Here is a 15,509-nt window from a genome sequence, read left to right on the forward strand (position 1 = left end):
GTATTTGTGCCGTTCACACTGTCATACTATGATCGGATATGGGTCGCATAGGGTCAAAAAATCGGATTTGATGCGCTTTTGCCTGCAGTGTGAACGTAGCCTTTCATATGTGGTACTGAATCCGATACATATCCGATGTTTTAGAAAGCGACTGCTGTTTGAATGGCCATGTCGCATTAAATCCGTCTTTTACGTCACTGACACAAGACAGACGCCAATTATCAGTGCCAGAGAAGCGCCCGAGAAGACATCGCGAACGCTTCCTGGCCATCTAGTGTAGATGTTAGTGAAACTATTGGGAAGACAACGTGAACATTTTATTTGTACTGTATAATCTGCAGATTCTGACAAATATCTGCAACTATTCTTTGAAGCACCGCTCCTCTCTAAAATAGCAATAAGGATAATTATCAGGTTATCTACATTATTATGTAAATAACAATGTTAAGATATTCATTGTGTGTACTCATGTTGTACAGTGTTTAACTGCATTTTGGTTACTGTGGTTTAACAGAGACAGTATTTTAGTTGTCACCACAAGGAGGCACTGTTTCATTGTAAGCGCACGGATGCTGCGTCATCACGCCCCTAAGAAAAAAAAAGTATACCACAACGAAAATGGTACCCATGAGGAAAGTTTTGCCGCGTGTTGATGTGGAATAAAGTTCCCAAAATATTAAGGACATTTTTGCCTCCGTCGTCATTTTCCTTCGAGTTGATCGCTGTCGATGCTGCAATACTCAACAAACAAAATAACTTAAAGCAAAAATTGGGACACGTAAAGTCCGAAGTCTTTATATTAAGGGCCATCAGTCAAACAATATTGTTTGCTCTGGATCTAAACAGAGCGCGTTGTGTGTGACGTCTTCTTTTGCGCATGCGGGCCGCTTTGAGCGTTCACACTAGAGCACGTTTGCTGTCGCATTTTATTTGTAGTGTGAACAAGCAGACAAAAAAATCGGATTTGATCAAAAATCGGAATTGAGCATTAAGACCTGCAGTGTGAACGTAGCCTAAGTTAACACCTCATCTGCTTATTATTTATGTGGCCTTGCTTCTGCAGCTTTACTTTTGCTGTATAAAACAAACGATGGATGCAGCAGCTAAAAAGTTCACTTTTCATCATGAATTTGTTGATCATGTGGTTTGATGCCAGAAAAAAACATTTTTCACTCCACCTGAGCTCACCTTTTCAGCAACAGCTCCGCCTCTTCACTCTTTTGCAGGGCATGCAGGCACCGCCTCCACGCTAAACCATGACAGCATCATACTCACTGCTGATGTTGTGTTATCAGCGTTTTTGTTAAAAATGGAGGCTGCATTGTCTTAATATTGTAGTACATTGTATTAACATGTGTGCTTCTAAACACATTTCTATTGCAGGTCTACTTTTAGTCACACATATGGGTGAAGTGCTTGCATTTAAATGGTAAAGTCAGAGAGCCACAGAGCATGCGTTAAACAAAGCATCAACACAAAGAATTTGCACTGATGATTTTTTTTTAAATTAAAAGCTCGTCCCAGCTCACTGATGCCTAGTGGTTGACAGGCTCAAGCTCAAGCACACTTATGCTTACACTTATGTAAGAAGACAACGGTCCAAAACACACTAGCAAATCCACCTGTGAATGGCGCAAAACCACCAAAATGAAGGTTCTGGTGTGACCAAGTGCTCCAAAAGGCATCAAAGCCACAAACACAGAAGCAAGAGCTTTGCTAGAGTGGCCATTAGAGGAACTGGAGATTTTGGGACTCCCCATTTGGCTTCATTTTTCAGGTTATTTTTTTTAATGCTTGATTGGAACCTTTCAAACAAAGATGCCACAAAGACCCAAGGTTTCACAGCAGTACATTGCATTATAATGAGATCGATTTTAATGTTGTGGCTGATTGGCCGATGGCTCAGTCCACTGTATCACTGGCTGATGTGCAGACTTCTCTCGGTGCGCTCCCGCCTGTCTTAACCAGTCGTGGCAGATGACTGTCCCTCCCTGAGCCTGGGTCCTGTTAAAAATGAGTTTTTCCTTCCCACTGCCACCATGTCCTTGCTCATGGAGGGTAAAATGATTGCTGGGGTTTTCCCTGTATTATTGTAGGGTCTCTAGGCACTTGCTTCAAGGCACTTCATATTTTAAGCCTTGAAGCAAGTGCCTTGTTGTGATTTGATGCTATATACATTGAATTGGACTGAATTTGTCAGTGTGAGTACTCAGCAGAGAGTACAACTGGTACAGACACAAACCATGATAACATGCAAGTCATCACCCAGTCACAGCCATTCTGTGCCAGACTGAGTTTAACACTTGCGTATAAAGGAGCTGTGAACACTCACATTCTTCAGCATGTGAACACACACCTGTGACAAATTAAACCATGATATCATTTTTCAAAAAGATTAAAATCAACACTGAAACTTACAAAAATGAAAACTAACTCTCAGCATTGGACCTTATCAAACATTACAATGTGATTTTGCTAAAAACAACTCAGAGAGCACACACCTGTTGTTTGCTTGCTCTCTGGACTTTTGGCTATTTGTCTGTGGCTTTAATAAATGAAGAAAAAAATAACGGATAACCCAAACAGCTGGATTCAACAATGGTTAACAGTCAGTCTGTTTTCTCAATATTATTATTAATATTTTTGCAGAGCAGCAGACAGCAAAATACCTGGTTGAGGGTTTTTTTCCCCATTAGGATTTAAAGCTTGCATTCTATAAAGGAGCCAGACGGTGGGGTTAGTCTCACAGTTTATCAGTTCTGCAGGCTGTGGCCTCATTAGTTTCTTTACGATAGAAATGACTTGTGATTTCAAATTAATTGATCATTTTAGACATTTATATTTTCACTATTACATGTGTTTGCATGTATTTATGTACATGTGTGCATGAGTCAGTACTTGCTTTAATAATGTGCACATTTTCTTTTTCTCTAAAGACCGTCCACGACATGAAGATGTTTTGCTCCTGTCCTTTTGTTTGCTGGTATGTATATCTGGTTGCAGCACTTAGCTGGTTACAGACTTGGTCGAAGGACAAAAATACTCTCACAAACACACAGCCAAACAAGAGCTAACAATTCACAGCGGTCACAAGTATTTAGCAAACAAAAAACGATGTGTATGTGTTTGTATGTGTGTTTGTGAGTGTGCGGAGAGGAATCTGCAAGCACACGCGCGCACGTGCACGCACACCGGGTGCTGCTCTTTTAAATCCACCTGTTCACAGCTCTTCCCTGCGCGCTCCGCTCGCTTCTGCTGATAGGTCTGTCAGGGTGAGAGCAGCGTTTATTGCCGCCTGTGTGCTGTGCACTGTGGCAGGGCTCTTCTCTAACAGCAGCTCAGCGCAGAGGCCGCAGCAGCAGGGCTCCTCCTGCCGCCGCTGAATGGATTACCTACTTATTCACCTTCCCCGAGTGGCTCTGCGTGGACACCTCCTCGTCTCGGCGCCTTTCTGTGATTTCTATGCTCACCGGGACTGCGACCACTGATCATGCACTGATTTGCGAGCAGCTCTGACTTCGGAGTCGCCTCGCTGCTGCTGGTGCTGCTGGGTGGACGCACAGCTGATCAGCCGGAGAGGGGCTTTCTGCAACAAATTGTTGCAAACATTGTGAGGGGCGAAGTCATGGTGCCAGCACCGCCTCGGCTTTCTATGGCACTGTGAGAACTTTCTTTTCATACACCCCTTGCCCCTCTTTCTTCTTCCCCCTTGCCTCTCTTTTGTTTTAGATGTTTGGCTGCAGGATCGTGCTTCCTCGGGAAATTATCCACGTTTCCCTTTTCAATTATGTTCACGTTTGCTGCCTTCTGCTACATGCTGTCTCTGGTCCTCTGTGTGTCCCTGATTTTCTTCGCAATATGGCATGTAAGTACCTTACACTGGGTATCACTGGATGTATTTTTTTTTTTTTTTGGGGGGGGGCTCTTCTTACTCGTTGTTGATGGCAAGGTGTGTGAGTGTATACTGAACTCGCAGGTGTACGTAACAGTGCTAGTTGGCTTTAGCTTTAGTTTACAATGTGAATTTAAAAATTTCCAGACTTTACACATCCCCAGCGACCCAGTTTCACACACACAGAAAGTGCCTGCATCCCTGTGCAGCATCCTCCAGATCAATTAAGCACACTTCCCTTCCAGATCAATTAGGGAATCTTGTAGAACGTTATCTCTCTCTCTTCTCATCTTCCTGCTCTCTTCATATCATTTTAATCAAGCATCGGATCAGCTACACACCAGTGCCAATATGGCTGACTGCATTGTGATATTTGAATAATCTTATTAGTTGCTCCCTGAGCAACATGTAGGGCCTTGTATAAAGACAGATTTGGGTCAGGTCTTCCAGCCTTTTGCCCCGGGTCTGTCTTTTACATAGACCTGATGCACTTGGGGTGACTGATCCTCTGGCAATTCCAGCTAATAGTTGGTGTGTCTGTCTGTCAGACAATGACCCATGTGTCAGCAGAAATAAAGAGTCCTAGACAGTAAGGGTACAGACACACGTAGTAGCACAATTAAAACTAAGTGATCATGCTGAAAACACCTTTATGATTCCTCACAAATGAAGTGTACTCCCCCGTTTGAAGTAGATGTCATGGTGGCAGAAACAGGAGCCAAGTGAAACAAAGCAAATGTATGTGATGTAGGATGTCATGATATACATGCAAAAGAAAAAAAAAAGGGTTCTATCGCTTTTATAGAATGCTTTCATCAGAGATATTGTTTAAAGCAAAAACAGAATTGTGTGACATTTTAGGTATTTAAACAAAGTTTTTAAAGGATCATAATGGACAGAAATGTACTCTCGTATCCTTCCTACATAGTGCATTTCATACTGGGCGAGGTACCCAGGCTTTGCCTGAATATCCACCAGGTCACCAGCGAACCACTTAGATGTTGGCTTATGGTTGGACTGCAATTTGGCAGTTTTTACAGCACTTCAATTGTTCCACATTTTGTCATGTTACAAACGTATTTCAAAACTGGTTAAATATTTACATACATGTTATATTTAGGGGGCTTTAACAAGAATTTCAAGGAAACGTTATTACTTTTTCATAATGGGGTATTATGACATTATATCATTCAGCTGAAATTATAATTTAACTATGCCTTAGGAACACATGATCTCACTAAAGACAGAAAAGACTAACACCGATGTAGCAACCAGACCCCATAGTGTGTCAGTTAGTGAAATTCAGTTTCTTCCGGTGAAGTAAATAAGTTCATTTTCTTTCAGCTTTGAAGTAAACAACTAAAGCATCTACCAATGTCAGTTTTTTCTACCAATAGGTTATTGCTGAGTGACATTCAGTGCCCTCCATAATGCTTGGGTCAAAGACACAAGTTTTGTAGTTTTGCCTCTGTCCACAGCAACAGTGGACTGTAAATCAACTATCAATATGTGTTTGAAATGCAGGCTGTCAGTTTTGATTAAGCGGGTTTTACAACGTAATGCATGAACAGTTTCAGAGATGCAGCCATTTTTTTAATGAGCAGAACCCAAATTTCACAGGCTCAAAACTGATGAGAGGCTAATATAAACATAAAGATTAAATGTAAAGACTTTGATACTCAGATGAAAAAAAACTTGCTGTCAAAGTCTCCCTGAAGTCTAGAAACCACGGACGTCACCAAAATGTGATGTTTCTTCGTCTTTACATTGGAGGGTTACCTACACACCTGTCAGCTCCTGGGTGATGTGCAGCACACAAACTGCTTTATATGTGACTTCAAAGAACTAAGATATTTCTAGTTTTTCTTGTGTATAGATCGGGAGTGTCAAACATATGGCCCCAGCGGCAAGAATTGGCCCAATAAAGACACCAGTCCGGTTCACTTGATGGCTTTGGAAAATGTGAACTGTATTTTCACGAATTTTGTAACTTTTCTGAATGATTGAAAACCATAGTAATTAACTAATTGATAAAAAATAAATGACAGAAAAGTTCCTTCTTTTTTACCATCCAATACAGAAATTTCTGAAAAAGGTGAAAGATATAGATGTCTGATATACTAGACCATAGATGTCTTCATTTACTTCAGCATTTCTTTGTCTTGTAGAAAAACTGACATGTGATATTTGATATTGCATTTCATTTTACATTGAGACATTTCAGGGATGTGAGGGTTCTCAGTCATCCAGGTCATGGTAATCTAAGGAGCTTGGAAAGAAAAGCAACTGGACTTCTTTAAGTTTCTTGAAGATGTTTCTCCTCTCATCCGAGAAGCTTCTTCAGTTCTAAGACCAAATGGTGGAGAGTCCCGGGTATTTAAACCTAGTGGGAGTTGTCCCTTGGGAGGCCTCCAAAAGTTGATCCTGTTCATCCGGACGTAGCGTTTTGTGGGAGAAATGTTTCGTCACTCATCCAAGTGACTTCTTCAGTCTCAGGTGACTACAGGTTTCCCCAATCTTATAAACAGTACATTTTTGAGAATTTGCATAATTAAAATTAAAGAACTGACCTCCCAGTCCATTGTTCCTCCACTGGGCTGGTTTCAGTCATTATGCAAATGTACTGTTTATAAGATTGGGGAAAACTGCAGTCAGCTGAGACTGAAGAAGTCACTTGGGTGAGTGACGAAACGTTTCTCGCACAAAACGCTACGTCCAGATGAACGGAATCAACTTTTGGAGATTTACTTACCTGGATGATTGAGCATGCATCAAGACGTCCCTTGGGAGGGTTGTTGACTTCGGTAGTGGGCCTCAAACTATCATGTGACTTATTGAGATCACCTGATGCAAGATGTGAGTGGGCGTTAAGGCGTCTGGGAAGGGATCTCAAAACTGGATTATAGATGGTAGACAGTTGGAGTCGAAAGCCACCGCCTTTGTTCAAAGATGGTCGTTCACAGTGGACATAGATGGCTTCTTTCACTCCTCTTTCAAACCATCTCTGCCCAAAATGTGAACATTGGCATCCTCAAAAGAGTGACCTTTGTCCTTTAGATGCAGATGGTCAGCTGAGTCTTGTCCTGTCCAGGGGGCTCTTCTATGTTGTGCCATGCATTTATGAAGTTGCTGTTTGGTCTGTCCAATGTAGAGGTCTGAGAATTCCTACCTGCACTGTACAGCATACACTATGTTGTTAAGTTTGCGTTTGGTAGTTTTGTCTTTGGGATGAACCAGTTTTTGTCTGAGTGTGTGGCTGGGTCTGAAGTACACTGGGATCTTGTGCTTGGAGAGGACTCCTGATTTCTCTGACAAATCTGCTACATAAGGGATGACAATATTGTTCTGTTTGTCTGTAGTTGGTGTCTGACCTTCTTTTCTGTGCATCTTTGCTGATTTCATGAAGGCCCAATTACGATGATCACATGTTCTTTTCTTAGAGCTTTCTTTACATGTGTGTTCCCTCTTTTTCCCTTCTGGCTTAGAGGGAACATTTTCTGCCCATTGTTGTAGGGTCCTGATTACTTCAAGTTTGTGTTCCAGAGGGTGGTGGGAGTCAAAGAGGAGATACTGGCCCGAGTGCGTGCAGGCTTCCTGTAAACTCCAGTGTTGAAGTTTCCATTCTCCTCAACAGTCCAAATATTCGCTGGTGAACTTTATGTTTCTATCCACTGAGTGTATGTGAGCAGTGAAGGCTTCTACTTCTTGGGTTTTGATATTGACCCAAGTGTCATCTTTAAAAGAGCCAAGAGCTTTACTTTCCACTTTCTTCATGTTCCTACAAGGCTGGCTACTATACGTGACCCTGGGGAGCCCATGGCACATCCATGTTTTTGCCTGCAGAAACCCTTTATTATAAAGCTCTCTAAAGCTATATGCATATGCAACTGCAGAGCTGTCACTTTCTGCCACGCCACAAAAACACATCATTAGTACTTAGAAACATTAAAAAGGTCTACAGAGGGACACGATCCACAACACATCCTTCAGTGTGTTGCCTGCGATGTAAATTCTGCACCAGTGAAAAGAAAGATCACAATTCAACATTTGCGTTCAGCAATAATAATCCAGTCGAAGCCTGCCTTATTGTGCATTCTGCTTAAGGAGGCAGAAACAGTGTGGAGATGCCTCCTCCAATAATTCCCCATTCACATTGCCATACAGACTTGCAGGATAATAAGCTGGGGCTCCATACTGTGAGGAAACATAATTAGGAAAAGGCTGTGCAGTGTGGGGAGTTGCTGAGCCAAAGCTGCATGTTAACACCAGCCACCTGCCAAAATGCTAGGGAAATTTGGCTCAAACTCTTCCTTCACTTCTATCAATCATTTTGGCAGGTGGCCATCTCTCAGTCTGTCTTTGTTTTTCAAGTTCTCATCTGGTTTCAAAGACAAAAGAGAAAAAAAATACTGAACCCTGGTGCCACAGTTGCTGCTTGGCCAAAAGGTTAGTTTTTAAAGCCCCGAGCAGCAGTGCATTGTTAAAAAGAGCAAGCATGCTGAGTCAAACTACCCAGGGTCAAATCAGGCTATAAATAAAACAAGCTAGTGTAAATGAACAGATAAAGACAGAGGCTGTGAAGCAGCCCATACATAAAGTACAATGAAAAGGGAAATAAAATAAGAAGTGAAACACTACAGACTCTGTCAACAGATAACACAAGTGATACACAGCAAATCCTGCATGTCCAAATTAAATCTGTCAGATTTGATTTCAACACTATTAAAGTGTCTATATGGGTCCACACCAGAGAGTGTTAATTTAACTCTTTTTGGAGAGTTGGTACGTTAACTCTGATTTAGTGTTAAACACCAAATCTGTCTGGAGTTGATAATTTAACACTTACTAATGCTAACTAGGTGTTAAGAGTTTATATATTAACTCTCAAAGAGTATTTTAGTTTAACTATGTAAGAGTTATCTTCTAATTAATTCTAAAAAGCCGGAATTTTACTGTTCTGAACTTCAAGAAATTTCTTTTGTAAATAAACATTTACTAAAAAGACACAATGATTTTTGAAAAACATTTATTCTGAACTGTGCACCAAAATTTCAAAACATTTTCTGAAAGATGACAATGTACATGTTCTCACTTTCATTAGAATTTTGTTTATCAAAAGGTCTGACATAGGTGAGCTGGTAAATGCAAATAACAGCATTCTCATCACTTTTTTCTTCAATACAATATGCATGTCCTTTATTCATCACTTTGTGGAACTTCAACGCACTTCTGCTCTCCCCCATATTCCATCTTCACAAGCATATGCTATGTGGAGATTGAATAAAAATTAGTTGACACTAATTAATGGCACAAGTAATCCAGTAATCAATTGCAGCACAGTAAAAAAAAAAAAAAAAAAAAAGCAATCCTCTTTGAGCCATTACTTGTGTAAAGTATTTTCCCAAAAGACAAGGACACAGGCAACAGGTAATACTGAACTAAATGTAAAACCTCAACCTTTTTAATTTTTACCTAAACCGTGTGCACAAAACTCTGGAGGGATCTAAATGTTAACGTAGAACCCAGTCAGGACATCTGCTACTGCTGTTTGCTCGTTTTTTTGTTTTTATGGGAGATCATTTTCAGGCTTCAAGTAACACCATTATACCAACATTTCACATTCTAGACATTGTTTTAGGTGTATTTGACCAAAAATTTGACTGAAAATTCACATGCAAGCTTTTTTTCAAGGCTGTGGTATTTGCCTGCAAACAATACCTTTCAGCTAGCTAAAACAGAATATTATGCTATCACCGAGCAACATGGCTAATGCCTTTCACACAGCTTTGTCTCAACTCTAAAGAGCCACAGAAGTAAAAGCTAATAATAATCGAAACAATCTTTGAAAAAATGACTTACCAAGCATGGCAAACAACTCAAATATGTAGAGCAAAATGTTCAGAAACGGTTTCACTTCAGCTTTGATTGGAGCCTATGGTGCCGGGGGCGGAGTCTGTGAATTTACTCTATTGGTGTCATCGCCCCTGTAGGAGTTCAGAGTTAAGAGGTCAAGAGTTAATGTTTCCATTGTAACACCTCCAGATTTGACATAGAAACACTCATTTTTAACACTCGATTTTAACTACTATCATTTTACACCTCAGAGTTACATTAAAAGAATGTGACTCTACTTAGAGTAAAATTAACTCTACTTTTGCAAGAAGACTACTAACACAAAAACATTTAACACTTTTGAATTTGCTGTGTAGAAGTAGACAGAAGTCGGTGACAAATAGCTGCACACAGATGGACTTCTGTCATTAATTGGCCAGTAAAGTCAGAGCTAATTAGTTATATCTACTCTAGTCATTCACAGGTGCTGATAAGTGCTCTTCCATTCACTCTCATTTATATTCATACTAAGTTACTCTGTAACATCTGTGTAAGTAAAAAAAAAAAGACAAAAAAAGACATGATGGCTATCTTTGGAATATCTATTATTATTAGTCACCTTCGTCTCCATGGCCATCTGTGGACTCACCGTTCGCTAAATTAAAGAGGTAATGAAGAAGGAACAGGTCCTGCCTGTGCAAAATTCTATTAAAACCGGTGTGAGACAAAGACACATATTGTTGACAGGTTTGTTAGATCACTGTTCCATTAATCAGACTGTATAAGTGCTTCATTGATTGGAGGTAACTCTATGAAATCACCCAATAACTGCACTGAAATACAAGAGCACTTAGAGCATGCAACTCCCCCCCCCCCCCCCCCCCAGAGTATGTTTTTTTTTTTTTTTTTTTTTAAATTATATTTTTATTACGATATGATGAAGTCAGCCTGTGATGTTGACATTGTGACATTGACTAAATAAAAAAAAAAAGTGATACAGCTCTCTCCATGCTCTTTAATGCATTTCTCAATTTTGTTTCTTGAATGTCTTTTAAAACTTTGACTTTGGGCGCTAACAATGGATGTCAAAGGTCGATCGCTTAGCCAACCTAGGTACTCATGTCCCCCAAGGGCTAGTATAAAGTTATGCAGCTTGAAGACAATCCATAAAAAAAATGTTGGTAGTATAAAGTTTTTCTGATTTTTACATTCGGTGAAAACAAGTTGAAAATGATATCTCGAAAACTTTGGACGCTAGACTGCTAACAAACTGACAAATAAACCCCTCCCATGGGGGGGGGGGGGGGGGGGGGTGTAACTGTAATGCAAATCGTGTCGGGTTCGTAGCCGAGAACTAGCTTTACTGTGTTGTCTGGGTCAACTTTGCTAGTGAGAGACAAAGAGGCTCCAATGGAACTTATTGTTTTGGAGGAAAACACGAAAAAAGTGTACAGTCGACTCTTAATAGCCTACAACTGGGCTCCTCAGGCACTCTTTTAGGCTGCAGTGGTTATTATTATATCCTACAACTGGGCTCCTGCAATGTCCCATTGCAGTTATCTACTTTCTTTGATGCTATTTTGCACCTATTCTCCAGCCAGTAGTACTTTTGTGTCTTTGGCAGTTGTTTTCTCATCTTTAACGGAGTATTTACCCTTTTTTTTTCACCTCCTCTATGTCACATGTCTTTCTCATTGTTGGACTGAGATGAAGAAATGTTAAATGTTACCATACATGTCCTATGGCCTCCTTAAAGAAGTGCTAAAGTTAAGCTGTTAACCAAGAGGTGATGAGTTTTATCCCACATGTGGGAGCTTTGATTTGCTTTTGTTCAGTTTAGTTTCATTTTGCTTGATGTTGTAAGTGTAAAAGCATGTTACCTGATCAGTCACAGTTTTTCAATGTATTTCAAGCTGGATCCTCAGTTTGGATGTTTCTTTTCTTAAACTTTGAGCTACCTTGCATGTGTTGACGCTCACACAGGTTTAATTATGTAATTTTAGTTAAATGTAATTATTAATTAAATACAATCATTCCCACAATTTTTTACTCCTGTTTGAAGGCTATGGCACATTTAATAAGAGTCAGAAACACACACTCAAAAAAATGCATTTGTCTATTTGGAATAACATATTTTTCTACTGATAATAAGTAGATTCCATTATTCTTGTTGCTGTGGGGCATAATGACATTTAGAACTGCTCACATCAAACCGCAATCAAACTGTTTCTCACATAAAATGTAACTCCACAGTTACCTATGGGAGCACTCACTGAAGTGATTATGAAGCCATTTTAATTAAAATACAAGGTGAACTGCAAGCTCCACTCTGCTTGAGCGACTCTCCTCCCATGTAACAGCAGCCCCTAATGAGTCATTAAAGCCTGAAACAGGCCAGGCGCTCCCTTGGTGCACCTTTGATAGATGGGAAAGCCCTGTGGTGCAGATATGATGGAGAGGTTACCCGGCAGTATTGCAAAGGTTGGAATGTCAAACTAACATCATTTTCCCCTCTCACTTAGGGTTTCTACTAAATTACAGCAGTTTAGTTTATTTGTGTGTGTAGCTGTCGAAGCACCAGGGACCCACCAGAGGCTCATAGTTTACTGTTTGCAGTAATTTCATTCATTTTGTCAACACTTTTTTGACAGAAGTACCCTTTATAACAATTTAACTGTAGTTGTATGGTAGCATAATTAGTGGAAAAATTAAAATGTTAGTAGGCATGATCATCAGTAATAAAAACATACTTCAGGATGTCAAGTAGAAGGGGAGAGTAGATACACATAATCAGTTTTCCATGACCTGGCATGGCCTGTAAATTTGTTGACTAGCTTTCCCTTAATGTAAGAGGCACAACAAAAATATATGTTGCAACTCTGTAAAACATCTATAAAATAATTGGGGTTTTTTTATTATACACTTCGTTGATAAAAAATAGAGGCCCTATTAGATTTAAAATTAAATATAAGCACAAAAATGGCCTCCATGTTTTAAGCTGTTTTCAGTCTAGTGCCAGCTAAAGCTAACCCCGTTCTGGTTAAGTAAGTATGTAACATTGATTTATAAAGCACAGTTAAACACAGCTTTCATTGTCCAAGTGCTGTAGAATGTTTACATATTTACACACAGTTATGTAAATACATTTAAAAAGTAATAAGTATAAGTAGAGAATACAGAATTAAGACATAATGACAAAACCAGAGGACAGCAGAGGATAAACAAAGCTACAGATATAACGATAAAGAGAGATTGGTGGGCTGGAAAGGCCAGAGAGTAAAGGCAAGCATTGAGCCTAGACTAAAAGCAGAGGTCTCTGGTGGTCCAATAGCAGCACATGCTTATGTCAAGTCGTAGCTAATTCTGCACCCACGGAGCAGCGACTGCAAAGGCTCTGACACAATTTTGTTTGAAAATGTAAGAGATTTTTGCAAGTGGATCTGAGAGACCTGAGCACTACAGTACGACGAAGTTTAGAGCAGCCAGCCTTTCTTTGTGTTATCTGGCTCAACAAAACCTGAAACCCAGATGGAGAGAACCGATATCACTATGGTGGTTATCAACTTTCTCTGATAAGCCAGGCTTTCTGCTCCAGACTCTGTGTACGCACATAAACATAGAGGGGTTTCACAAGTCATATAATTCTTCTTCTTGAATAAAGCTTACTCTAGTCAGAGGCGTTCAATTCAATTCAATTCATTTATATAGCGCCGAATCACAACAAAAGTCGCCTCAAGGCGCTTCATAGATACAGAGAAAAAACCAACAATCATATGACCCCCTATGAGCAAGCACTTTGGCAACAGTGGGAAGGAAAAAATCCCTTTTAACAGGAAGAAACCTCCGGCAGAACCAGGCTCAGGGAGGGGCAGCCATCTGCTGCGACCGGTTGGGGTGAGAGAAGGAAGACAGGATAAAAGACATGCTGTGGAAGAGAGAGGTTAATAACAGATAAGATTCAATGCAGAGAGGTCTATTAATACATAGTGAATGAGAAAGGTGACTGGAAAGGAAAAACTCAATGCATCATGGGAATCCCCCGGCAGCCTACGTCTATTGCAGCATAACTAAGGGAGGATTCAGGGTCACCTGGTCCAGCCCTAACTATATGCTTTAGCAAAAAGGAAAGTTTTAAGCCTAATATTGAAAGTAGAGATAGTGTCTGTCTCCCGAATCCAAACTGGAAGCTAGTTCTACAGAAGAGGGGCCTGAAAACTGAAGGCTCTCCCTCCCATTCTACTTTTAAATACTCTAGGAACAACAAGTAGGCCTGCAGAGCGAGAGCAAAGTGCTCTAATAGGGTGATATGGTATTACAAGGTCATTAAGATAAGAGGGGACTGATTATTTAAGACAGTGTATGTGAGGAGCAGGATTTTGAATTCAATTCTGGATTTAACAGGAAGCCAGTGAAGGGAAGCCAAAACAGGAGAAATATGCTCTCTCTTTCTAGTCCCTGTCAGTACTCTTGCTGCAGCATTTTGGATTAGCTGAAGGCTTTTCAGTGAGTTTTTTGGACATCCTGATAATAATGAATTACAGTAGTCCAGCCTGGAAGTAATAAATGCATGAACTAGTTTTTCAGCGTCACTCTGAGACAGGATATTTCTAATTTTAGAGATGTTGCGCAAATGGAAGAACGCAGTCTTACATATTTGTTTAATATGTGCGTTGAAGGACATATCCTGGTCAAAAATGACTCCAAGGTTCCTCACAGTGTTACTGGAGGCCAAGGTAATGCCATCCAGAGTAAGAATCTGGTTAGATACCATATTTCTAAGCTTTTCAGGGCCGAGTACAATAACCTCAGTTTTATCTGAATTAAGAAGCAGAAAGTTAGCGGCCATCCAGCTCTTTGTCTTTAAGACATTCCTGCAGTTTAACTAATTTGTGTGTGTTATCTGGCTTCATGGATAGATAGAGCTGGGTGTCATCTATGTCATGTATAATGTAAACAGAATTGGTCCTAGCACTGAACCCTGTGGAACTCCATAATTAACCTCAGTGTGTGAAGAGGACTCTCCATTTACATGCACAAATTGGAGTCTATTAGATAGATATGATACAAACCACTGCAGTGCAGTACCTGTAATACCTACAGCATGTTCTAATCTCTCTAATAGGATATTATGGTCAACAGTATTGAATGCTGCACTAAGGTGTAGCAGGACATGCACAGAGATGAGTCCACTGTCAGAGGCCATAAGAAGATCATTTGTAACCTTCACTAAAGCTGTTTCTCTGCTGTGATGAGCTCTGAAACCTGACTGAAACTCTTCAAATAAGCCATTCATCTGCAGATGATCAGTTAGCTGTTTGACAACTACTCTTTCAAGGATTCTTGATATGAAAGGAAGGTTGGAGATTGGCCTATAATTAGCTAAGACTGCTGGGTCTAGAGATGGCTTTTTGAGTAAAGGTTTAACTACAGCCAGCTTGAAGGCCTGTGGTACATACAGTGGGGCAAAAAAGTATTTAGTCAGCCACCGATTGTGCAAGTTCCCCCACCTAAAATGATGACAGAGGTCAGTAATTTGCACTTCAACTGTGAGAGACAGAATGTGAAAAAAAAAAATCCATGAATCCACATGGTAGGATTTGTAAAGAATTTATTCGTAAATCAGGGTGGAAAATAAGTATTTGGTCAATAACAAAAATACAACTCAATACTTTGTAACATAACCTTTGTTGGCAATAACAGAGGTCAAACGTTTACTATAGGTCTTTACCAGGTTTGCACACACAGTAGCTGGTATTTTGGCCCATTCCTCCATGCAGATCTTCTC

General features: G+C 40.2%; 1 protein-coding gene across 2 annotated transcripts in view; it reads left to right on the top strand.

Moving 5' to 3' along the window:
- The first annotated feature begins 3,326 nt into the window (after nt 1-3,326).
- cnih3 (cornichon family AMPA receptor auxiliary protein 3) overlaps nt 3,327-15,509 on the top strand; it is a 146,056-nt gene continuing 133,873 nt past the window's right edge. For both annotated transcript variants that reach the window (XM_085381894.1, XM_085381896.1), the window contains exon 1: nt 3,327-3,865. In XM_085381894.1, the coding sequence (XP_085238020.1) occupies nt 3,788-3,865 (78 nt within the window). In that variant the 5' untranslated portion in view covers nt 3,327-3,787. The remainder of the gene's footprint in view (nt 3,866-15,509) is intronic.

This window comes from Rhamphochromis longiceps, linkage group LG15 (assembly GCF_057381845.1).
Source record: "Rhamphochromis longiceps isolate RC_006_pf linkage group LG15, R_longiceps_female_GT1.1, whole genome shotgun sequence".
In the NCBI taxonomy this organism is placed as follows: domain Eukaryota; kingdom Metazoa; phylum Chordata; class Actinopteri; order Cichliformes; family Cichlidae; genus Rhamphochromis; species Rhamphochromis longiceps.